The 27,192-nt window shown below is 44.1% G+C and overlaps 1 protein-coding gene across 7 annotated transcripts in view; it reads right to left on the bottom strand.

Moving 5' to 3' along the window:
• Piezo2 (piezo type mechanosensitive ion channel component 2) overlaps positions 1-26,788 on the bottom strand; it is a 373,285-nt gene extending 346,497 nt beyond the window's left edge. For 5 of the 7 annotated variants that reach the window (XM_087895998.1, XM_087896002.1, XM_087896000.1 and 2 more), the window contains exon 1: positions 25,875-26,787. In XM_087895998.1, coding sequence (XP_087752124.1) covers positions 25,875-25,938 — 64 coding nt within the window. In that variant the 5' untranslated portion in view covers positions 25,939-26,787. Of the gene's footprint in view, positions 1-25,874 lie in introns of all 7 variants that reach the window. The other 2 variants (XM_087896005.1, XM_087896004.1) reach the window with 2 other exon arrangements.
• Between the last annotated feature and the right edge of the window lie 404 nt (positions 26,789-27,192).

The following is a 27,192-nucleotide window of genomic DNA, read 5'->3' as shown; positions in this document are numbered from 1 at the left end:
GAAAGTGGGAAGTAGTCTACAAGATATAGGCACAGGAGGCCTCTTCCTAAGTAGGACCCCAGTAGCACAGACAATAAGAGAAACAATGAATAAATGGAATCTACTGAAACTGAGAAGCTTCTGTAAAGCAAAGGACACTGTCAGTAAGACAAAAAGGCTGCCTTCTGACTGGGAGAAGATCTTCACCAACCCCTCATCAGACAAAGGTCTGATCTCCAAAATATACAAAGAACTCAAGAAACTAGGCACTAAAACTCTAATTAACCCAATTTAAAAATGGGGTACTGAACTGAACAGAGAATTCACAACAGATGAAATTCAAATGGCCAGAAGACACTTAAGGTCATGCTCAACCTCCTTAGCGATCAGGGAAATGCAAATCAAAACCACTTTGAGATACCATCTTACACCTATCAGAATAGCTAAAGTCAAAAACACCAATGATAGCCTATGCTGGAGAGGATGTGGAGTGAGGGGAACACTCATCCATTGTTGGTGGGAATGCAAACTTGTGCAGCCACTGTGGAAATCAGTGTGTCGGTTTCTCAGGAAACTGGGAGTTAACCTCCCTCAGGACCCAGCAATTCCACTCTTGGGAATATACCCAAGAGACGCCCTATCATACTACAAAAGCATTTGTTCAACTATGTTCATAGCTGCACTATTTGTAATAGCCAGAACATGGAAACAACCTAGGTGCCCCTCAATAGAAGAATGGTTAAGGAAGGTGTGGAACATATATACATTAGAGTTTTACTCAGCAGTAAAAAACAATGACATCTTGAATTTTGCATGCAAATGGATGGAAATAGAAAATGCTTTACTGAGTGAGGTAACCCAGACCCAAAAGGAGGAATATGGTATGTACTCACTCATAAGTGGATTCTAGCCATAGTTAAAGGTCTTTGAGTCTATAATTTGTGATCCTAGAGAAGCTAAATAAGAAGGTGAACCTGAAGAAAATCATATAGTTATCCTCCTGGATAGTGGAACTAGGCAAGATTGCCAGGCAAACTCGGGTGCATGGGGAGTGGTGGGGGTGGAAGTAAGGGAAGATGGTCAGGGAGAGGGGAGAGGGGGAGGATTGGGGATGGCTTGGGGGAATGGGATGGGGGGAGGGAGGAAGGATGGTTGTGGGAGCAGGGAGGTGTATATCTCAGCTAACGGAGCCATTTTAGGGGTTGCAAGAGACTTGATTCTGGAGAGGTTCCCAGTCAAAATTAAATAAAAAAATTTAAAAAAAAATTAAAAATTAAAAAAAATAATAATAAAAAGAAAACGTTTTACTGAGTCAGGTAAACCATACCCAAAAAGAGGAATTTGGTATGTATTCACTCATAAGTGGATTCTAGCCATAATTAAAGGTCTTTGAGCCTATTTTTCGTGATTTTAGAGAAGCTGGATAGGAGGGTGAACCTGAAGTAAATTCAGGTAGTTTTCCTCCTGGAGATTGGAAATAGACAAGAGTCCCAGATCCTTCATCTGGTGATGGATAGAGATGGAGACGGAGACCCACTTTGGAACACTGGACTTAACTCCCTAGGTCCAACCGAGAAGCAGAAGGAAAGAGAACGTGAGCAAGGAAGGCAAGATCAGAGGGAACCTTCATTCGACGATGGATGACGATACAGACGGAGACCCACATTGGAGCACCGGAATGAGTCCCCAAAGTTCCAAATGAAGAGCAGAAGCAGGAAGAAAATGAAAAAGGAAATCAGGACTGCGAGGGATGCGACCACTCACTGATACAAGGGGACTGATCTAATGAGAGTTCACCAAGGCCAGTTGTCTGGGAATGAGCGAGCACGTGATCCAGCCAGATCCTCTGAATGAGGCCAGTTTCTCTGAATAGGGCTGGCCCGGAGTCTTTCTGAAAAGCCATTGACAATGACACTGGGACTTGTTTCCTCTGCATATACTGGATTTTTGGGATCCACTCTGGATGCTCACCTTCCTGGACCTGGAGGGAGGGGGGAGGAGTTTGAACTACCCACAGGGTGGGAGAACCTGACTGCTCTTGGGGATGGAGAGGGAGGAGGGGAGAGAGTGGGGGGAGTGGGAGGGTTCTGGGAGGAGGGGCGGAATTGGAGACTTTTGTATTTTAATAAACTTTGAGAAAAAATAAAATAAAAAAATAAAATAAATAAATAAAAATAAAAAAAACTATAATACAGAGAAGCTTGTTCTGCAAAATGACAAAGTACAATCACACGGGACTATCACACAGGACTATCCTGACAATGGTCTAGGTACCTGTGGAGAGTTTCACGTTTCCCTTCATTTGGGATGAGCTTCTGAGACCTGTTTTAAGGGGGGAAACATCAGCAGATGAAGTCATAGAAGGTTCCTTAACAAGATATGCATAGAATATGCAAAATAGCTGCAATTTTCCAACAGCACAGCATGAAGGTTTTTATGAAATAAGATATTTTAAGAAATTAAACGTGGTCATTACTCAGAATGCACCCAGTGCTTTCATTATCCCTCACAAATTCTACCTGGTATGTTATTGTAAGATGTACAAGGATGTGGGGTTTCTATAAAAGGGAGAGATTTTTATGAGTCCCTGCAACACTAATAGCAAAAGCACACTGTACCTTTAAGACAGTGGCTTCCAGAAGTGTGGGAAGGCAGCTTTATGAAGCTGGGTTGCTCTGTTCCTTGACATAAATAAAATCTGAAAACTTACTTTTCCTGCTATAAGTGATACTGGGTTGAAAATTATTTGCTGGATAGAAGCAAAATACGATTCTCAGAGTTAAAGGCACTCTGGTTAAATCACAAGATATCACCAAATTTGAAATCTGGGGGTGCTGAGGGAATCACCGTGCTTAAAGTTGTATGTGTCATGACTTCACTGAGCACCCGGCATCACAGACCACGGGTTCTAAAAGGATTCTCTCTTTTCAGTACACTTGAAACAAACACCGCATTATCTACCCAGCTGGTGGATACATATGCACTGTGGTCTTTGCGAACACTCCACTGCCCAGCACCAAAAGCGTTTTAAACTAGCCACTGCGTTCCTGAACTGAAGACCTAGATCACGGCATGGGTTGCAGTTTTGCTCTGGAAGAAGAGGATGGCATGCACTGTGTTCAAAGTAACACATTTCTAGAAATGTTTCCCTGAAATATCACCTGTCACCTATATCAGTACGTCTGAAAATTCTCAGGGCCTAAGAATCTGAACATTTGAGGTTGATACACAGAAAGTTTGCCTTTTGATGTCTCTTCATGGTGTCAAAATGTGGCATCTGTGTGAAAGACCTAACATGCCTAAAAGGTTGGCATGAGGGGAGGAGCAGAATCAAAAGGGTTCTCTTTACTTAGCCGTCTTGACCAGAGCCATTGCCAGACCCAACAGAGGGACACAAAGTCAATGCCCTCTGCTTCCAACACACCAAATTCTTCAAGGATGTTGGCACCCCAACACAGCTGTTCCAAAGCCACTGGGTGGATACAGTGACAGCATTCAATGACATTTTGAGACTGGCAGCTTGGCTTCTCTTTCTTTCATTAAAAATACTAAGTCTTCTTTTTACTTACTATCTGCATGGCTAAAAGTTTATGCTGTCAGCACACATGCAATAATTCTCATATTTCCCTTAATTCTCATAAACTTCTTGCCTCATTCCCCAGAGGTGATGTTTGTTTTCACTTGGTAAAGTCGCCATCTATACACTGTACTTGAGTTCATGACATCTGAGGCATAGCCCAGACCAGAGATGGCCATCCCATACTAGTGCCCTTCTCTCCTAACACTGTGCCAGGGGTTGGGGAGCTCGGGGCATGGAGGCATTGTCCCAGCTCGCCTTCTTGCACACTTGTTTCTGTTTCAGTACACTGGACAAACTGTTTGAAATGCTCAAAGAGAAAACTCCAAGATGTGTTAGGGATGTTTCAAAGATGAGAACAAACTATTTCAACCAGCACCAAGACATCAGACCAAGTAAGAAGACATGATCGATCACACCTAACCTCTGGATTACACTAATATCCCAACTATGCTGGAGTGTGTCAGAACAGAAATAATGCCAGATGAAAAAATACCTTCAAGCCAAAGAATGAAAAGTAGTATGAGAAATTTCTCATGTGTGCTGTGTACTGATTTTATTGTAAAATAATTTCCTCAGGATGTTTCACTAACACAAATTTGATTTGTGACGTTATTTTACATTAGGTTTAACTCAATGTGCTAATCAGTCATAAAATCACTTATCTTCTAGGTCAGGCTAATTAGGCCCCAATGAGGCTTAACCCCTTGGTTCTTCTAGAGGGGACTATGCAGTATTTTGAACATTAGGCAAGGTTCAACCCAAGGCAAGAAATACACTAATCTATTTGAGAATTTAATTCTCCTTAGGGACACTTGTATCCTGTCTTATAGCAATGCCCTTGAAGTTTGCCTGTGGGAAGTTCTGGATGCAGTTTGGTTGAGAGGAAGAAGGTGAAAGTGTTCATTCTATTTCTCACTGACTTTCATTCAAAAGATAAAGACAGCAATTCTTTGGGTAAGTGAGGGAAAGCAACAGAAAACAAGCATTTGCACGTTATTGCAAGTACACTGACTCATGGCTCAGTTTAAAACAGTCAGTGATTCATTGTGCTTTAAAAGAAGTGTCCTTGAGATTTTCACTGTTCAAAGCTAGTTTGGCCCTGGTGGGTTAGTCACATAAAGAAATACTATGGAAAAAATTGGGGTGCAGAATAGAAAGCAACACAACCTGTTGAACTAATTCAATTTTCTGAGAGTTGGTCAGTCAGTCTATCTACCTATCTGTCTATCCATCTATCCATCCATCTACCTACCTACCTATCTGTCATCTATCCATTCATTTATCTATCCATTATCCATCATGCAATGCTGTTTTAGGTAAGCACTGTAATTAATCTACGGGACTGAACACATCTGAAGCTACTAAAGTATTCTTTATAAACATTGCTCACTCTCTCTAAAACAGGTCTTCTTTTAAGACAGTCAAAATATATGTTCAACGACTCGCACATGCGCACTTTGGATTATGCATGGGGTTTCATGTAGAGCAAGTGGAGCATTGTCTTGCTAGACATAAATAGCCACACTTTGCTTTCATAGTCAAGAGCATGCTATCTTGAACCACAGCAGGCAGAGTGGGTGCTCCAGTTACTACTGATTTTTTCCAATGGAATGAAGACTTTCTGAGCCATAAACATATATCTTGGCCATTTCAACATTATAGTGAGACGTCACTCAATTTGACTCACTAGGAGAGACCACAAGGTTTTAGTGTAAAATGAGAACAGAAGACTCAAGAGTGAATTGTTATTGTTTTTTTCATTCCCAAGAACGAAAAAGGTACTGTTCATTTCTGCACCATACAGAAGTCTTCCATCTTGTGTAATGGGAAATAATTTATCCACTTAGAAGTTTAAACATATTCAAAAGTATTATGTATATATAAGTTTTGGTCCTTTAATGAATAAAAAGAGATACACTTTTTGGGCTCAGATAAGCATATGTAGTATTGAACTTGGCACATATTTGCTGGACGAATGGATGAGTGGCATTCCAAGAGTAGGTACTTCAGCCTGAGCTGCAGCTGAAACTGTGAGTTACTCAACATGGGCCTGGCTGATGAAGCCACCTTAGATCCAATCACATAACTATTCCCATTCCTCTGGGGCCATAAAGATACTTGATAAAGTCCCAGAAGGAATGAAGACAGTGACGTAAGCAATTATGTCCAAGTTCTTCCTGGATTTGCTGCATTTCTTAAGTCACCATCTTTTATGTCAAGCCATATGATACAGTGCCCTCTATAACAGACCAGCATCCTAGAATGTCTGCTGGAAACAACTGGAGGATAAGATGCCTCACCACACAAATCTCTACGGAAATGTCTAACCCCCAGCAATCCGTTATATGGGCCCCCAGAAGTGGAGGGTCACCTGCCCTCACTTACCTGCCCTCTGGATCCTGGCAGAGCTTTGCTCAAGTGAAGTTCCAGGAAGAGTCCTTGGAGAGACAAGCAAGTGGTCTTTCCTGGTAGAGATGTCATAAAAACCCAACAAGGATCCAAGCCCTTTATCTCCCCTCACAGTGAATGAAACACTTGAATCCACACACTAAGGCTCAGTTTTAAGTACTAGACCCTACTTAAAGAGACACAGTCAGATCTTCTACTTTACAAGATCTTTCTAGCAGAAATGGAGGAAATATATTGGACAATCCAGATGAGAGGCTTTTTACAAGACGCAGAGTTAGCACTTGAAAGCAATATATTGGTTGCCAAATGTATCCTGGATTAAAAATGAAAAACTAATACTTAAAAGCAATATATTGGTTGCCAAATGTATCCTGGATTAAAAATGAAAAACTAATATCTGAAGTCCACGTCCTGACCCACCCCTTCCTGATGTATGACCACACAACAAAAATATCTCTTAATTTTTCGGAGTCATTTTTCCTCCTTATAGTCCATTTTTTCATTCCGTTTCCTCACATGTGAATGCAAAAAAAGTGTGTTTACTTCACAGGGCATTGACAACTAGTAAACAATTCCTACAAACATTTACTTAGACACACACACAAACACACACACACACACACACACAGTGCCCAGCCCTACAGCTTACAGGGTATCCCGTACAATGAGGTAGACAAGGCAATATCAACCCAAGTCTTCTTAAAGTTATAATAGGGAAAGAAATTCATCTGATTCATCAACGTGGTCTAGCCTATACAAGCAGTTCCTTCCAAGTCGTGAGCATCATCACAGCGGCACATGGTACCTCCACATCTCCAGATGCCCGAGGATGGAAACAAGCCATTCCGGTGCCATACACAACTGAGCAACTGTCTGCTTACTTCCCAGGGCTGCCCACTCCATTAACTTAGAATTGTTTTCTCAAGGTATCTGAGGAAGCCTCCCAGTAAAGAACTGACCTTCAGGGCGGAGCAATCTGACATAAGGAAGTCAGGTTTCAACCATCATAAAATAAAGGAAAGAAATCTCAAAGTAAGAATTAAGAGCTCTCAGCCAGAGAATGAGCCTACAGCCCAGGGGAGGACCACCTTCTGGCCCCCACTTAGAACTTGAGATTCTCTCTTCCAGCTCTGCCCATTTCCTCCGAGTGTTGGGATGTCCCTGCCAGCACTGCTCTCATCTGTATGACTGAGTGAAGAGGCTAGGAGTGTGTGATAAGATAAGATAAGCCAAGAGCAACAGAGGGCTTAGTTATCACATCCCCGTAGTTATACACGGGGAGGGGGGGGCTCCCATGTAATTCTCACCAACAACGGGAAAGGACAGTGGAGCCTCCTGGTCGATGAGCAGGCATGGACATGGCCAGCTGCTGCCAGTGTCTGTGTGACAAGCCTGGCTGTTCACTCCAAACACTTACATCGGTATTCATTTCTGAACTCCACTCACTTCTTTTAAAAAGTTTTTAACTTTTGGGTTGACGGCCAGGAACGAAATCTAATCCCTGGTGCAGGTGTGTCCGACTCTTTGACGTCACAACACAACATTGTCACTTTCAAAGCTCATCCTCAAGCATTATTCAGTCGAGTTGCACAAACAAATTGAATAGTGAAACTTAATGTTTTAAGCAAGTTCATGATTTGGGGCTGGGCTATGGCATTTATGGCTCTATCTAGCCACACATAGTAGCACTGTATGAGCTGCAAGTTGCAAGTGCCTGCCTGGGACATGCTAATTACATATGCTCTCACGCTCTGCCACTGAACTATGCCTGAGCCCTTGTATTACTCTTGAATTTAGCAGTCAAGAACTTAAGACACTGAGCGCCGCTGAGTGACAGCTCTGTTTTATCGGTGTCCCTACCCACGGCAGGCGATAGCACAAGAAACTGACCCAAACAGCCTTCCACACAAACACTGGCCGCTTTGGTTTAAAGCATTTGTTCCCATGTTTTGATATTCCCAGAGGTATCAACAGTGGTTAGGGGGCACAGTTTGATCTACTGAATCATTTTCAAAGGTGTTTTTGGGGGATAAGGGGTGCTGTCTCTGTCCAGTAGGGTTTTTCCTCTTTCTTGTTCTCTGGTAGGACCATGTCATTGTATTACAGCAGACAGAGCTCCTGGCGCCAGTATTGTGACTGCCATCCTACTGTCCCTCCATCTATCGAGCGGCCTCTTGCCACACCACAGAAATGCCTCATCCCGTAGTCAGCCTGAGTCTCTGGGTGACCTTGTCCCATCACCCACAACACTCCTACCATGTGAAATGACCACCACCAGAAGTCTCTACTCTGAGAATTACACAGTCCTGGCTAAGGTTTCTTGACAGACGGACATGTCCAATTCATGGCCCGGGGACTGTAAGTGATCAAGAATAGCTATGTGTCAAACACAAAATCGTGAACTTACTTAAAACAATATAAAACTTTTTATTAATTCAAACTGATTTTTTATGCAACTCTATGGTGCAGTTTTCAAGTCTGAACTTTGTAGATAACAATGTCAAAGGATCAGACATGCTGGGAACAATCACAGGGTCAGGCACAATATTTGTGTTGTACATCAAATATTGCTTAAATTAAATGCCAACATCACAGTAACTGTATTTAGCAAATGCATCCTATATGTCAGACACTGTTTAACAGAAAAACACTTGTTAAATACATTAGTTAGTTCATTCATTTTTGCAATACTGAAGACCTTGAAGAAACGTCAGACAAATTTTCCACCACCCCGGTTCTACACTGTTTTAGAGATCCCCAGCTACCATACAATTTAGATACTTTATCAACTCTATTTTGCAAGTGAAAAAGAAAAGCTCAACCTCAGTTAAATGAAGAAAGGAATGACCATGAAGGTGCCACTTTCATCCTTGCTGGGTGAGCGTGAAGGGCACCGAATTGAGGGGTTGAGTGTTTACTCTTGCCTGGGCCCACATGCAATGATGTAGACATAGCAGGAGGTAAACTGGATTCTGGGGGTCCTGGAGCAAACACATTAGCCTGGGGAAATAAGAGAAAACGAAGGCAGACAGCAATAAGCAAACCCATGATTAGGAAGAGAGACAGATGAAGAAGGGTATGGTATGTGTTGAAGAGTGGGTGGGTAGTCAGGTGGTGTGCACAGGCAGGCCTGGGGTCGGGGTGATTGTTCAGCAAAAACTCTAGAAGGCTGATGATCAGAACAAACAGACAGGGAAAATGTCTCCACATCTGAGGAACAAAAGCAAACCAGTGTTTTCTAAGAAGCATGAGAAAATGTGAAGATCTAAGAAAGGCACCCGACTTAACTGTCACAAAGATCCCTGAAGCCTGCATTTGGAGGTCACTACACAGAAGACGGAAAGAAAAGCTCCCAGAAGGGCCATGCAGAGCCCAGTGAGAACCCAAGACCATGGCAGCAAGTTCAATTCTTGCCATTTGATCCACCCATTATTCCTAGATATAGCTACGCTGCATCCATCCCAGGAACTTGCAAGCGCTCTACAGTGGTTTAATTCCCACCTGCCCCAGACACTTAGAGGCACTCTACAGTTGTTGTATTCACACCCACTCTAGACACTTACAGGCACTCTACAGTGGTTGAATGCCTGTTTCACAAAACAGCCTCTTCCTTTCTGGCCAATCTGTCTTATTATTTTAAGATAAGAAAAAAATCATATTAATAAGTCAGCAAGCAAAATTAGAAAAGGATAATTTTTTTCCCTTCTGGTCACTCTAGTGGTCATCAGTCAGTCAGCTTTGTACTCACGCCGAAAGAGAGAGACTTGGAGATTTTCTGGAAGACCCTTTCATTGACCTGCCAGTTAGTCTGCAATTCCAGAAGACCAGAGTTTTTGAGTACCTGGTCCTAAAACAGAATCCTCAAGGACAAGAAATGCGAGTTCTGTGGGCAGATGGGTTTGGGAAAACAGGGCAAGCCTCTTAGAACCTAAGAGTCTGGACACTAAGCATTGATGGTGTTAGCTCATTCTGTATTTATATAAGCCCAGTGGCAGATCTCTAGCCAGAACAAGCAGCTAGTGCATAGGCTTTGGTGCCCAAGGCCCTGAATGATGAGCCCTAGCATGTCTACAAAGGTGTAATCATAAAACTCTTGGCTTCTCACAGTGACTTAAATGACAGTTCAAGACACTGAGAGTCACAGGTGTTCTTCGCCTCCCTCTCCTGTCCCTATTAAGGCGTCATCTCCCTCCCCCAACTCTCAGAATACCTTTTAAACTTCCTAGCCCCAGCACAAATCTAAAAATTCTAAGCCAGGATCCACACAGGAGAGAGAATATGCAGTGCTTATCTTTCAGGGGCTGTGTTACCTCACTCAGTATCTTTTCCAGTTCCATTCATTTTCCTGAAAATTTCTTAATGTATGCATAAAGTCCCCTTGTGTATTATGAGGACCTGACTTTGCAAACTTCATTTTAAAGAAGGGGCTTCATCTTAAGCCATATAGTGAGCTGGAGGAGGGGCGATCTCAGCTCCAGAAATGTGCTGCCATAGCAGAAATTAGAACAGATTCCCTAAAAATGACCATTTAAGAAGATAGGGCGCAGGGCTATAAAATTTAACAATGTACAGATGGTCTTGGGGGGCATCCTGACCTTGAAGATACCTTGTCAGATGAATGACTCTTTGATATGAATGACACCCTAAAACCAAAGGTTTCAGAAGCTACCTTATCCCACGACAACAGGATATGAACCTCTCTGATTATGGAGTTTCCCCTTTAAATGTTCTACCCTCCCAGTGCTCCCGGCCACACTTTCTGCACCCACCATTCTAGGGTGCTGGAAAGGTGTTGGTCCAAACTTAAGTTTGAATATTATTTAAAAAACCCTCATGTACTTTGCATCAGAAATTTGGCTCCATGAATTCATTTGGGGACCAGAAACTTGGGCATAACAGTGGACCACATCTTCATGATCAGCTTTCCATCAGTTGACAGCATCTGTGCTGACTCTACTTCCTGGCTCTTGTGCACAGAGCAGCAAGAAATATCATGTTCAAATGCCACTGTAGTAGGATACAGAATCCATAAGGGATATGTGTCCAGACTCAGCACAGCTGGGTCATACGGCAGTTCTCTATTTGGCTTTCTGAGAAAGCACCACGCTGGTTTCCATAGTGACTGCTTCTGTCTGCACTATTAGCAACCGTCAATGCGGCATCCCCATCCTCCACAACTGCACCAGCATCTTCCACTGTTTGTTCTCTTCGTGACAGTCATTCCAACGGAGGGGAAGAGAAAGGTCAAAGTGGCTTTCATTTGTATTTCTCTGCTGGGTGAGGATGTTGAACCCTTTTTAAAATGTTTATTAGCTACTTGTAGTTATTTTAAGAACTCACTGATCAATTTCATATTACAAGTTTTGATTGGGTTGTTTCAGAATTTTTTTCAGTATCTTGTGTTTTGATTTCTTTGTATACTCTAGGTATTAATTGTCGGTCAGATTTATAGTTGGCAAAGATTTTCTCGAATTTTGTAGAATGGCTCCTCACTCTAGATTGACAGTTTCTTTTGATGTGCGAAAGCATTTTAATGTCATTAGGTCCATTGGTCAGCCGTGGTCTTAACTTCTGATCGGAGCCCTGTTCACATAGTCCTTACTTACGGCTATATTCTAAAGTTCACTCCTCTTTTTGTCCAGCAGTGTCAGAGCTTTGAGTCTTACTTTAAGGTCGCTGATCCATTTGGAGTTGGTTTTTGTTCAGGGTGAGAGATACAGATCTAGCTTAATTTTTCTACAACATGTAGAATTTTCACAGAACCCATTTTGACAGGGCTATCTTTTCTCCAAAGAATGTTTCTGGAATTAATGTCAAAAAAAAATCAGTGTGTGAACTTATTTCTTGGACCTCTACAGTATAGATAATGGAGAAAATGTTTAAGTGGGAAGGGTGTGGGGGTGAGGGGCAGAGGAGAGAATTGGGGTAGGTCAACTAACCTAAGAATCTATAAAAAGCAATGTGTGTTAGTACTTTGTAATTTACTTTTTTAAAGAGTTGTAATAGAGGTACCCTGAATAGGTAGGTGTATAATACTACTCCAAAAAGCCATGAGTTATTAAATGAAAATCCAGTACCACTCATGGGATACAACCTCATGAGTTGTGAGAGAGGGCCTAGGGGCCCCTAAACAATACAGGATATTACCATTGTTCCTGACAACTTGCCAGAACTAAGTGGTAGGGCCCTTTTGTTGAAGACACCACACATTTTATTTACAGAGCATTAAAAAAAAATAAAGCTGAACTAGAAGCTTCACTCCTGCTGGCTAGCTTTCAAAGTTCCGTATGGTGCTAAGCAGGCTACTGGTAACCACCAGCAGAATTTCCCAGTTTTCTGTCCTGCATGCTACAACCCTGACCTGCCAGGCAAGATGTGCCCACTGATGGGATAGTGGCATGACTTACCAACTATTTTTATGGTAACCAACTATTTTATGACTGGAGCTAAGGTCCACACCACAGATACTCATGCCTGGTGCTAGAATCCTGGTCCAAAACCCATGGTTGGCAAGATCATATGTTCTAAGGGAAACTATTACTGCTATTATGGTAAATGAACATATTATCAAGATTCCTTATACATTTTTGCTTATAACTAAAGATTAGTGACTCTTTCCGTGTTAATCAGAGCAGTTTCTTCATGCAACAAGTGGTCGGCAATGTGGAAGTCAGAATTTGTCAGAGGGCTGGGGACAGACATCTATTGAGTGTTCAGCTCTCAATGGGACATCTGTGGCATACGCTCCAAGTTTCAGAGGACTTCTCAGAAGAGGGGACAGAAAGCAGGCAAGAGCTGGAAGACAGAGGGGACGCTGTGAAACACTGTACTCTGGGCATGGCATTGACATTAACCCCACAGCAACAGTGGTTATCTATAAGATCTACAGAAGATGGAGCCTGCCAACACTCTGTCATTGGTCATCAGGGGGGTTCATGATGCTCTACCTGTAGCTGAGGGGCTACTGGCAGCTCATGGTTCTTTAGGGAGTGAGAGTCATTTTCTTCAGTGGCATAAGCAGTGCTAAATCCCCCATGCTCCATTAAGTAACTTTTTACCTATGCTAATGTAGGCAATCCTAATGAAACTCAGTGCGCTACATGCAAAAAGTACAAGAAAGCAGAAGGAGAGATGTTGGGAAGGAGGAGAGCAACAGGAGTGGAAGACCAGAGAGTTAAACACATTGTATACATGTATGGAATTGTCGAAGAACAAATTTAAAAAAAAAATAAGAGAGCTATTGAAAGTCTATACAAAGGGAAAAAACACTTTGAAACATTGTAAAATTCATGGTCCCTAACAATAGTTGCTTGGGAAGAATAACCAATAGCTGACCCAAAGGGATCAAAACTGAGCTACAGACGCCTGGGTCAGTAGTGGGCTGCACACTCCTGGATCAGAACTGAGATACACACTCTTGAGTCAGTACTGGATTACACACAGCTGGGTCAGTACTGGCATACACACTCCCGGTTCAGTGCTGAGCGACACACTCCTGGATCAGTTCTGGCATCCACATTCTGGGTCAGTGCTGGGCTACACACTCTGGGGTCAGTACTCTAGGCTACAGGCAACACTGGCAGAATTATAAAACACTGTTTCAAACTTATCCCCCTCTGTGTGTTAACTTTTCAGGAGGAAAAAAAAATCAGGCAAGCAAAGTCATCTCCTATGGTTCTATTGAGGAATGAGATTAAAATTAAGTGCCAACAAATAAACTGGAAATACAGAAGTGAGAAAATGTAATAGTACTTAGAGACTTTCCCATTAAATTTTCTGAAATTGTTCAACTTTTTGGGGTGGCAGCCAGAAAAGAAACCTAGAAAGCAGGAACCATCCAAAGTAGGAAAGAGATAGAAATCAAGCAAAAGTCAGGCACGCCTTTCCTTTGACATCTGAAGTAAACAAAAGCAATTGCTATTTTAAGGCGAGTGCTGGGCACATGCAGTCTCCCGCTACTGAAGGGTTTTGATGACTGCTGGGAAACATATATAGATCTCAGGAGGAGGGAGAGAAAATTGATTCAAGCCAGAGGATGATTTCAAAAACTGACAAAAGGAAACAAAACTACTGATGGACTATTAAAACCTCACTTCAGTTACACTTTAAGAATATATATTCCATGCATATTGGAATGTATTAAACATTGTGAGAGTGCGGCTCACACTAGAGACTCTCCAGGGTCTACTTGGCCGGCATTCTTCCTTCAAAACACAGCCTTATATTTAAAATATACATTTAGGGACTAGATCTAACCTGAAAATCTAAGCAGGGCTATAGCGACTTGACCATCCCAGGTCTGTGATAGCCAAATAACACCTGAGATTCATTCCTCTCCACGTAACAGTCTTGGATTCCTAATCACCCTGCCTCTACCTAGCAAAGGCTAGGATTACAGGTGTATGCTATTTCACCAGACTTGTATCTAACTTAACAAAGGCTTGCAAGGACTGGGTCGCATCGTTTCAAGCAAACAATATGGTAGAAAACAGGCACACCAAACATTAGTGTTTGGTTTGGTTTTGGTTTGCTTATTTGCTTGCCATTCAGGCTATCAAGGCTGTCTTGCTCATGGTGGGCAGGTAGTATTCTACCACAAAGGTACATTCTCAGCCCATATGTATGTGTAGTGTATACATATCTACATTAGATGTTTGTGTATGTAACTGAGATAAGACATACTATCTAACTCGGGCTAGTCTTGAATCCATCACCCTCCTACCTCAGTCTCCTGGGTGTTGAAATGGACCCAGCTGAGTGTGGTGTAAAAATAGCATAAAACCTTTCTAACTCTAGTCTAGAGAAGAGCTAGGGGAGGAGTACGTAGTTAGGCAATGTCACCACTGACTGAAACGTCAACGTGACTCGGAAGAAATGCAAGAGCCAAGGTGATGATGCTTTAAACAATATTGCTAAATGGGTTTGAAGTTACTAAGGAACAGTCATAGGGAACTAGAGATCTCAGGGAAATACCAATTCACAAGAAAACATCCCCCATGTCATGGCAAGTCCTCTTTCTCCAACCTTGTAATCTGATCTGTAATCCTTTCTCCTGGCTGAAAATGGGTAGCCAGAGCTGTGTGCCACACGGGGCTGTCTGGCACGCCAGTGGCAGTGCTGCCATTAGCTCTGAAGGCTTTACTGCTTGGCAGCTAGGTAAGCTTTAGGCATCAGGTCCAGTGAGAGGAGTCCAGATGATCCCAGTGTGAGCAAGTGCTTAAATTTAGTTTGAAAGTGAGGGAAGTAGGGGACAGGCAGTTCACACTCCAGGCACTTCTGCAAATTCTGTGTTGCCTTCTCAACATTTCTAGGGCTGACAGACTTGCCTAGCAAAAGACCCAAGGTCTGTAGTATCACTATAATGTGTCACTGATTAAATCCAGCATTTTACTCAAAAATATCCTTTCTTCATTCATATCTTCCTTAGATACGTCTATCTCCATCAGATCACTCAGCCTCAGTCGCTGCTACAGTGGCTTGGTTTTCTTACAGAACCATAAGATGTGGATGGTGAAAGTCCTCTATGTCTGCAAAGATGCAAGCTACTGATTTTAAAGCAAAGGTCATGCAGTCTGCTGCACTTGCAGCCATCACTATATAATGCATCACATCCACATGACTCAAGACTATCAAAACTAAAAGTCTAAATCAGAATATTGCTTCTTTATAAACTGGCCCGGAAAATCCTTATCCAAGTAGCTACAGGACATGTTCAAAAATAAATTATTAGCAGTTCCGAGTCTTTCTTAGGGGCAGTGAAAGTAGGATGGCCCTCAACAGAACAGAACCACTTGAATTGATGTGGAACGTTTATTTACAGCCTCACCCTCCCCATTCAAAAGCGACACACAGAAGCAATACGGTAAGAATAACAAACATAATCTACAGATGAAGCCCTTGAGGAGTAGAGGACAAATCACATGGTTCATTATTAACGAGATCCAGACTTGCTCATTAGACCACCAGAGCAAGAGCCTTCCCCAAGGACTACCTTCCCGCTGCAATGTCAGAGCCAGCTGCAGGAAGCAAGCAGGTGCAGTCTGGGGAAGCAGAGAACAGGTAAGACCATTCAATCCTGCACATAACTATAACTCATTGCCAATGTGTTTTGGTTTTAAAAAAAAAGTCACCAGCTTGTTAAAACTCTGCCTTCTTCTTCCTTTCCTCTACCTGTGGCCAGAACTGCTGACCGAAAGGATTTGACCACAAGAGAAAACAGATCGATGTGTGTGGTTTCAGAAGAGCTGAAAGCATTTTAAAAAATCATATGCACTTCAAGGATGCTACTCCGGTCAAACTTCACATTATCAACCGGGTTTTTCCTCCTCTGTCTACTGCACAGCAGGGAGCAGATATTATAACTTGCCACCATAACAATATTCTCATTTATGAAAGTTACAGAACATAAATCAGCCTGCTGTAAATTTTATAGTCAGGAACTTGGAAACTAATAAGTGGGAGATGCTAGACTGTACCTTTATATTCGGTTTGGATATATCCAGTAATGAGGCTGAGGGCTCACTCTCTGAGAGCCCTTGCTCAGCAGCTGCACTGGTATAGTCCCCCATAATCTTTTCAGTTAGGAAAGCAACAACTCAAAAACGGTCTAAGTGTCTTCTACATATTAGGACACTTATTGCCAAGATGCTGACAAGGACCACAAGTCTTAAAGGTGCCTAAAAGCAAAGACTAGTCCCCAAAACACAACTCTATGATGAAAATGAACAAGACACCAGGTGAGGCTGTGAGGACAATACACTGTGTTTCATCTGGGAATTTTAAAGACAGAGGAGAAGATGTCGCCATTGCCATATTGTATTCCAGGAACAACGAACAGAGCCTTGGGATCTTCCAGTGGATTTGACTTGGAACTTTCAACAGTCTGTGTTCCAAACTTTATTTATGCTCGGTAACTGCCGGAAGTGTTGACCAGAACTCTAAGTTGTCTGCCCATGAAACCGCATTACTCTTGGTGAGCGTGTCTTCCATCCAGCCAACACATTTCCTTAGCCTATAACAATGACTCACTTCAGTCTAGAATGAGGGCACCATTCAAAGCCCTTGACACGGAGTGTTATTGAAACCTGAAGCATTCCTAGGAGCTTAATGTTGTTATCATCCATTCGCATTGCAGACAAACTATACAAAGAGTGGAGGTGTCCTGTAACTTGATTAACACCACGCATCTGCATGAAAAAGCCAGATATGTGGTCACCCAACAAAATCTCAGCTTTTCAGTCAGTGTAGAGTAATTTCAAAAGAAATTTGAATGGACAAAAGTCAGAAACCATGTGCAATAATGATTTGCATGTTTGATTTCCTGAACAGAGGTCCAGCCCTAGGAAAGATTTGCCACTTTCTAACATACTGACCCCTAACAGTGTCCTGATAGGTAGATTATCCCATATTCACCTCTTGGACCTCTCTTACTCCGCTCACCTGAAGCACAGTCGGGTGAAAGAAAGAAAATAACTCACATTGATATCTGGGATATGAGCAGGCATTCCATCATTGCCCAAATATTTGCACTCAAAATGAAATTTGCACAGTTTTCATAGGTAAGAAAGGCAAAATGTGAGGTCCCTCTTCACCCTTCAAGCAATTTTGTGTGTGTGAATTTCTCAGGCCCGGGAACTGACTGCAGCTCTGACTCTGTTTTGGTGGTTCAAGCCAGACTTCTCGTGTAAACAAAATATCTTCCACTTAATATGGATCAAGTGAGAATTCAAAAGATACCTGTCTAATTCACTTTAAAAATAAAATCTCCATGACCAATGGATGTTGTAGACCTCTGTGGGACAGAGTTTCCCAATTCCCATATGCCTCTATTCTCCATCAACAGAGAAAACACACCTGGCCTTCTGTGGCTGAGTGCTGCCCTTTGGCATTGCCTCCTAGAACCCAATAGTGCCTGATATAATGAAGTATCCCCAACTCAGAGGCAACCACTCCCTCTCAATATGTGATGTCCAGAAATAGATGCACTGGATCCTTGGTGTAAGATGGGGTCTTACATCTTCCAAGTTTGTTATCTACTCCAGACTTCTTCGTTCCCATTTGAGAGAAATAATGCTGGCTTTTGACAAGCCCCATCACCCTGGGAAACCTGCTTAGATAGCAGGACTCCAGAAGAGAACCACAAGGACAACCTATCAACCAGAGAAAAGAGCCTGGTCAGTCCAAGGCAGGAATGAGAGTTTTCGGGGCTCATAGGGAAGCCATGTTGGAGGTGGGGGAAGACAGGATTCAGGATATGACCGAGGTTCCGGCAAACATACACGTGAGCCTCGAGAGAAGCTGCAAACCTGCCCCTCTGAAGAATGGCAATGGGAGCTGAGGGGTTAGCTATGAGCAATTCCTGGGATATCCATCAGCTCTGCACATGGTAAAGACAGGGAAAAACTAAGAGAGTTTGGGGCTCTGCCGGCTACAGGACCCACCAGATGCAGAGTAGTTCACACCTGGGGACAGGATGGAACAGTGATGACATGCCTATACAACACTTCAGATCCAGGCCCACGGTGGATGGGATTTTCGTTTGCCAAGTGGTAGTGACAACAGGCTCACTGCAAATGCGCTGGTCAAGGAGTTAAGAGCACCTGGATTGCCCACTTGATGTAGAACCTGGGCACATCAGAGAAGTCTGCAGCCTGCAGGGGGTGGGGGTGAGGTGCTTGGTGTTGGCAAAGATGTAGACTTTCGAGTTTGAAACAACACAGAGGGGACAATCACCTCAGTTTGGGCCATTAGATCAATAACCTTTTAAGGGAAGTATCAGAACGGTTCTTAAGGCCCAGATGACTGATAGAATCACACCAGTCACTCACCAGCTAAATACACCCACACACACACACACATACACACACACACGCACGCACACACACAGCAAGTCTTTCTTATAAAATGTACTTAAAATCTGAAAACTCATACACAAAAGCATGCCACTGTGTTCATCCATAATAGAATCCTACGTTTGTGCAGATTTGTTTCCAATGCAGAATTTTATAACTAGCAGGTAATAACCACAAAGCTTTACCATCCTACCACAAAGGGAAGGAAAGGACCTGAGTCTCACGGTCTCAGTTGAAGACACCTTCAACTAGTAAAGCATTATAATGCTTGCATTCTAGAATGTTTCCCCAAAGGTCTAGATATTGAAGGCTTGTGCCCCAGCCTGTGGGATAGTTGGGGGTGAGGGCTTAGTTGGAGGAAGTTAGGTCCCTAGGACCTATGTCTTTGTGAGGAGTATAGGAACCTTGCTCCTCCCTCTCCCTCTCTGTTTCCTAGGGACCATGAAGTAAGCATCATTTTACACACATGCCCTGCTGCCACAGAAACAAACAATCAAGGACAGGAACAGAAACCAAGTGAGTTTACCATTTGGGGTGAGACAGGAAGCTAACTAACACAGCTTCAAAACTTTTTGAAAAACATATTTTAAAAAATGTGTTATCGCTCTAAAATTTTAAAAAATATTAACAGCAAAGGACTGTAGGTGTGGCTTAGGGGTGAACATATGTTCAACAGGTGCAGACCTCAGCCTCCCAAAATATGAGCACAAGGGCAGAGCAAAATGTGCTGGGTCCCTAATAACTGGACAGTTTAAGATGTCTGGAATTATTCGACGCTCCAAGCCAGTCGCTCTCCCCACAAGTTGCTGTGTGTTTGGGTCCCCTCCTCCTTTCGGTTGTGCCTTGTGGTGTCTGATGATCATGTGGACACTGAGAAGTATAAGAAACACCAATGCTGATAACCAACTACTTCTTTTTTCAAAACTGATGTTAATTTTATTTTGTTTGTGTGCATGGGGCTCACTCCTGTGTGCCTGGGGAGGTTAGCAGAGGGCCTTGGGTTCCTTGTAGCTAGAGTTACTGTGGCTGGAAGCCATCTGACGTGGGTGCTGGGAACCAAACTTGGATCCTTTGTGAAGTAGTAAGTGTTCTGAGTCACTGAACAATCTCTCCAACTCCCTAATTCCCCCTCAAAAAAATCTTAATTTTTTCCAACACAGTTTAGTTTTCAACCAAATGGAACATTTTCCTTATTTTATTTGCTTGATCCCACATTAATCTGCAAATACTATAAAATTTAATGATGTCTAATACATCACACACTCAGTATAATCATATTGTTATTACTTGCTCTTTTTCTAAGGTTTATTTTCTTGTGTGTGTGTGTGTGTGTGTGTCTGTGTGTGTGTGTGCATGCAAATGAGTGTCGGTGCCCATGGAGTCCAGAAGAGGGTATTGGGTCTCCCTGGAGCTGTATTTACAGATGGTTGTGAACTGCCCATGTGGGTGCTAGGAACCACATTCTAACTCCGTAAAAGGTCAGTAAGTGCACTTCACCACAGAATTATGTTTTCAGTACCTAATAATTATTCTTAAACGTCTAGATATGTTTATCCTGTTTATTCCAATTCTCCTGAATATTTATGCAAAAAATTATCATAGTATATACATAGCCACTATGTAACTTATTAGTACAAAGACCACAAATGAAAGATTCACAAAAAAAATAAAGTCACATTAAATAGACTGTAGACACACTGTCACAAAGATAAAAACATTCACATCAAATAGACTGTAAGACACACTGTCACAAAGACAAAAACAAACAGTCACATCAAATAGACTGTAGACACACCCATCACAAAGACAAAAACAGTCACATCAAATAGACTGTAGACACACTGTCACATAGACAAAAACAAACAGTAACAATCATGAAGAGAATATGTTTCTCAATAAGAGGATTGGTATCTAAAACACTGAATTACTGTGCTGAGAAGATCCTGGTTGTTTAAAAACCCTGCCTGTCACAAACACACTAATTTTTGTGGCTAGACACTACAAAGGGACTATGTTGCTTTGCTCTGAATCCTAGTCTTTCTGGGCCTTCCCATGGACCAGATCACTACCTGTTGGTCTGGGAGTTCTGAGCAGGCAGGCCAACTCTCCTGATTGGATTTATACATATAATGCAGTCTCCTCGGTTTATTAGGTATGACACAGGTGATTGTGTACACTCGTACCCAGAAGGCAGTACTCTCAACTCTCGTTTACAGGAAGAAAGGAAAAAACCAGTAAAAATAACAAAAACTACTCTAGAGTATAGAAACTACTCTAGTCATATAGAAAGGGCTGCAGGCAGGGCATGATCCGCTGGCAATACGTCCTCACCCAAAAGTGAAATCCAAGACAATATGCTAGTCTCTATCTATGCCTAAATACACTTCCTGCAAAGCAAGATTCCCACATGAACTCCAGCTCCCACGTCTCCAGTGACAGCCACTCACTCAAGTTCATCTGGGTTGAAATATTTTGTTAGGTTGCTAAGCCAGTGGTTCTCAACCTGTGGATCACTGCCCATGGTAGGGTCCAATGACCCATTCAATGGAGTCACCTGCGACCTCTGGAAAACCCAGATACTTAAATTACGATTCATAGCAGTAGCAAAATCGTAGGTATGAGGTAGCAACAAAAATAATTTTATGGTTGTGGGGTCACCACAGCATGAGGGACTGTATTAAAGTGTCCCAGCGTTAGGAAGGTTGAGAATCACTAATGTAAGCCTTTTGTTTCCAGGAGTAATTAACAGTAATAAGCAGGCTGCGAAGATGTGACCAAAATCAAAAGCATTTTAAGTGCTTTTTATGAATCCTTCAACAGCTAAAACCCCCGCCCTGGAGGGTTACGATAGCAGTAAACAGCACAAATCACATAAAAGCCTCCTAATGATTAAATAAAAAATAGCTTCATTTGCAATGTTTGGACTGTGTAGAGTGTGAGTTTCAAAATTATTTCTAATAGCAAAAATTTTCTGTAAAAAGAAATATTAATAGCCACAGATACACACATATCAAAAGGAGCCCCAAATTTAATCCAGCTGCTAGTTTTTGTTGGCTTGACACAAATCTGGACACTGCTGGGAAAATGGATTTGCCTCTACCAGACTGGCTTGTAGACTTGTCTGTGAAGCATCTTCTTAATTGCTAACATATGATCTATCTGGGAGGCATTTTTGTAATTGCTAATTTATGCAGAAAGATCCGAACCACTGTGGGCAGTGCCATCCCCACAACAGGTGAGCCTGGGCTGTCTAAGAAAGGTGGCTAAGCAAGTCAGTGGGCACGAGGCAGCAAGCATGGCTCCACCATGGTCTCTGATCCAATTCCGACATCTAGGTTCTTGTTTTGGGTTCCTGTCTTGACTTCCCTCGATGACAGATTTTAACCTGTAAGCCAAATAAACCCTCTCCTCCCACAAAGTGCTTTTGGTCATGGTGTTTATCACAGTAGCAGAAACCAAACTAAGACTCATCTTAATCCCTCCAAATCCTGCAATAACCTCAAGTCATTTGTCTTAAGATAAGTGGGATGGCTAACGTATAGCACAGTACTGCAGTACTTAGAATATGCAAGGCTCTGGATACAGTCTTCAGGACCAGAAGGAAAATAAAAGGCATGATTTGGAAATTGGAATCACACCGAAAGAAAAAACCGCATAAAATATATAAGCAAGGCACTCATCAATGTTCCCGCTATTACTACAATTACTATAGATTGCATACTATAGAAGTGCTTTGCTGTTCTCTTTTATGTTATGCATATAAAAGAAATCAAATGGCTAGCAAGTAGTCATAGATTATTCTGGAGATATCAGACATGTCCAGTAGCTATGGAGATGGGCAGATATTCATTGTGGGTGGTAAACAGAATATTCTAGTATAGTTTGGCTTATTTGCTAACACAAAACACCTGCACACCAGAGGCTTGACATCACTTACCACTTTCCTTTTAATTCCTGCGATTAAAAAAAAAAACTTAAGCATTGGGCTAAACACAAAGGCAGTCCATTTTCAACATTGCTCATTAGTTGAAAGGAGTAGGGCACTTTTGCAGGAAAATGTCAACATCCCATGAAAGAAAAAGGTTGAAAGGAAATGTATGTGAGTGTCTATAAAGGCGAGGCTTTGAAGGCTGCCTTGCCCAGATATAAAAATAGATAGGGAAAATGCAAAATCGATTCTAATAGCAAGCAGGTCACTGTGATCTCCATGCCCAGGATATTAGGGAAATCTGAACATTTGATTTAGTGGCACCTTGGGAGCAAACAGACCTAAAAACCCTCAATAACCTTGAAAAAAAATCTCTATTTCCTGTAGAAGTGATTTCAAGTGCTGAAATAAAGTGATTTCTACCCAACTCTCTTTTAGAGTGTAGTGATCCAAGGTACCGTGCGTCTGAGGACCTGGGTCATCTTTCCTAAGTAGAGGCCAACAAGTCAAGGATTCATGGTGTGAGCATTCCCAGAAGAGCTTCTCTCTCCATCCATGGGTTTCTCCTTTCCCTATTCCATCATCAGACTTTGGGAGGCCGGCAGAAGTCACACCCTATAGGGGGAGCTGAGGGCACCAATACCTAATACCAAACACACACACACACACAAACACACACACACACACACACACACACACACTGAGATTAATTCATATCATCTCACAACCTCACATAACTCATATCCACATGTATTCACACACTAAGCAGACACTCTTACATACTCATATAACCACAATACATTAGCATGTCCCCATATTTCCTTAATCCACAGAGGTGTGGGAGTGCAGAGGAAGGAGTAAACAGGGGAGGTGACCCCTGCATGTCCCCTGGACTGACTCAGCTGTCCAGGAAACTTGCAAGGAAGCGGGATGGGGTGAGGGATACGATTCCTATGGCTCTGCAAGTTCAGCTCCTCCCAAGAGAGTCCCAACCTCAGAGCAGACTCCATCTGCATCCTGAGATGGATCCAATCCCTTGGCCCAGATGTGCACATATGGGCATTGCACAGAGGGTTTGTTGGAGAAATAGGAGGCATGAGGGAGCTGGGACCACAGCTTTGGAGCAGTGCCCTTGCTTTGCCCCAGAACCCTGGAGCCTCTGCACTGCATTACTTTCCTCTAGCATGGCTGAGTGAATTTGTCCCACTAAAGGGCTTCAGTAGTGTATCATCAAAGACACCCTACGCGGTGTCTGTGACTTGGAGGAAGGGGAGAGTGAGCTGAGTCCTACAGAAGCCCCCACCCTAGACAAGATGACAATCAATCAAGGGACCATTCCCTGTTGTCATTTCACAGAGTGGATCCAGATAGCTGTAGGTGGCCACCTGTTTAACTCTTCCAGCAGCCACTGCAAAAGCTGCTGCCCCAGGCAAGGGGTTAAACAACCCAGGGCAGTAGGGAAAGACAGGGATGGAGCTGAGGGGAGTGCAGGGGAGAGGCGGAAAGGCTGTGTGGATGAGGGGAGCTTCTGACCCAAGGACCCTCCTCTTAAGTGAAAAGTTCACCTGGTGAACTCGGCACCTAATTTATTTTCAATTAACAAATCCAATTGGCAAGATGCTAGCTAGGTGCATCGAAGACAGGAGACCGAAACAGTGGCACCGCCGGTGTGTCGCACACCTAAAGAAACCTTTTCAAAACTGCTGTCCAAGCTAGTAGAGTCAAAGCGCACATGGCTTTGAGGAAGCTGCCTTCCTCCGGCACACCAGAACAATGATCACTGCCCAAATGGCCCTGCTTGGGATCTGGGAACTCATAGTCCAGGTCAATATCAGCCTGTCCGCCTGGGTGCTTCTCTTCTAGAAGCACCTGAAGCAATGCCTTGCTGCTTACTCCTCTCCTAGAGCCCTGGTTTCTCGCACCTAAGTCTCCCAGAGGCTTCCTGCTAAAGTTGTTCCTCCTGCAGACATCCAAACTCCAGAACTCGCTTTCGGATTACCTGAACAAATGACACATGTATCACCAATGTAATTCCCAGTCCCCTAACTCGGTCAAGATACAAAAACAAACCAAACAACAAGAAGCAAACGAGTTTCCTTTCGTGGAAAGGAGAGGATCTCTATGTAAAAACAACTCAGTATTGTGTTGTATTTTCTAACCCCGGTCGGGGGAGGGAGAAAGCCCGGCTTTGGAGCCCTGTCATATTAACACCCGGATTGAATGTGACACTCAGCGCAAAAACCTGCAGACTTCTGCACTCCGACAGCTGCTGTAATCTTCAGACCTGGCACCTTCTCCTAACTCCCTAGAGTCACCTAAGAAGATGAGGTGCTCCTTGGGAGCATCACTGAGACTCCCCAAGGGTCGTTCTTAATCTGGTCTGTCCCAAGGAATGAATGGTTTTAGATCCCATTTTCTAATCCTTTAAACATTTGGAGAAAGGTGGCACAGCAAGGGTGGGATTCAGTCTGGAGGTGCTTTCCAACCTCAAAAACCCAGCCCCTTTCGTTGTAAAGAGAGGCTGCTGTGGGGGGTAACATAGAGAATCATCAGGGCTGTTCCCCCTGCCTAGTGTCTCCCTTTCTTCTTACCATTATTGGGATTGTTCACTTCTTCCTATGTGGTTGCTGGAGTGTAGACTGGAGGTTAGATGGCCTGAGTCCGTTCTGAGTCACATCACCACAATGTGATGAGTATCTGGGGACTCTAGAGAGGATAGTGATGCTGGTACTGGTGCTGGTGGAGAGGGAGGTGGAGGTGCTCCCTGGTGGTGCTGGTAGTGGTGGGTAGTGTTCTAGCAAAGTCTAGTCATTTGGCCATAATCACTTCCCAGCCCCGCTAGCATCCTTTATACATGTCAGTACTTCTCTAAAGAAAGCCCACGAGAGACAAAATTAAACTGGACGGGTCCCCACAGCGTGCCAATCTTGGCTACCCCAACTGTCTAAAAAAGACCCCGACCCTGTGTCCTAGATTGCCAAGTTAGAGCGCAGGGTTGACACACTCCCAACAGCTCATAGCTGAAGCCTCTGCCACACACAGTGTGCAGCGGGCTCTCGGAACCGAATCCGGGAGCTCTGGACCCTGTCATCTTCCTTAGGCACCTCCATGAACACACCACACTCACCTACTGCCAGGCAAATGGGGAGCAGCAGCCTGAAGACCAGCCCGCACACCACTTCCGAAGCCATCCTGTCGTGGGTCCTTGCTAGTCCGAGCAGTAGGGCGAAGCTCGGGGGTCCCTAGAGCTGGAAAGTCAGGTCCATGCCTGCCTAGGGCCTCAAGCGGCCGGCGGCTTGCAGCCACCCTGGCATCGCCTTGGCTGGAGCGGCGCTCTCCGCCCCGAGGGCGCGCTCGACGGGCTGGACCCGCTGCTCACCGGGCTCTTGGCAACCAGCTAGGCAGGCGCCCGAGCCCCTGCGGCCCGCCCATGAAGTGTGGAATCCAGCTGCAGCTGCTTCAGGGGTCGCCTGGGAATGAGCCAAGGGAGGAACACTCTGGGAGTGGTGAGGGATGGGGGCGGCGAGGAGAAGGAGTCGGCGTTCAGGGATGGCCCGGAGTTTCTAGCCGAACCCCTTGGAAGTCAGCGTGTCTGGGTGGTGTAGCCCTGGCTCCGATGCCCACAAGGACAGTGGCGCTCCCAGTGCGCTAAAGACAGTGGCCCGAAGCTCTGGAAGCCGAGTCTTGCAGTCCGGGCCTCGGGGCGGATTGCTGAGCAGCTGCTCCTCTCAGCCTCAGCGCCCCCCAGCTTCAGGCCAGAGCAAGCCCGGGGCCAGCCACGGGGCGCGCAAAACCATCCCCGACACGCCGGGGTCGCGCTGCCAGCCTGTGGGGAATGCGAGTACCGTCCTCACAGCGAGGAACCGCGCGAACCTGGGCAGGGACCAGTAACGCAGAGAGCGGCGCCACTGCCGCAACTTCAGTGAGAAAAGAAAACCCGGGAACCGTGCAGATACCCCCGTTTCCCCCCAACCGGCGGTTCAGCAGCCTCTCCGGAGCCAAGCTGCTCCGGCTCCCCGGAGGGCGCGCGCTTCTCCTCCTTCAATGAAACTTTACAAGCTCTCACTCCCGACCGGCGTGTCCCAGGGCCAATGGGAAGGCAGCGCCAAGTGGCGTCGAGCCCGCCCTTGCGTGCCTGGAGAAGTAGGCGCCACTCACCGGCGTGGGGCGCGTCCCTGCTGCACCCCAAGCTCAGCAGGGGGTCCCCAGGGTGGACAGCGCGCCCATGGCTCGCACTGGACTCGCGCTGGGCGCCCTGCAGCCCTTGGCCTCACAGACCAGCAGCTCTTTATATTCTGTCTCTGCCTGTTCATCTTGCCAACCCATCCTCGTGTAATGGCCATGAGACTAATAGCAGAGAATTACTTAACACCTAAGAGAAAATGTACAAACCTGTCACAGGAGCAAAGAACTTGGATGCCTTAGCGAGTATATATACACTACTC

Source organism: Myodes glareolus, chromosome 13, assembly GCF_982192425.1.
Source record: "Myodes glareolus chromosome 13, mMyoGla1.1, whole genome shotgun sequence".
Taxonomy (NCBI): domain Eukaryota; kingdom Metazoa; phylum Chordata; class Mammalia; order Rodentia; family Cricetidae; genus Myodes; species Myodes glareolus.
This window is presented reverse-complemented; position numbering and strand designations above follow the sequence as displayed.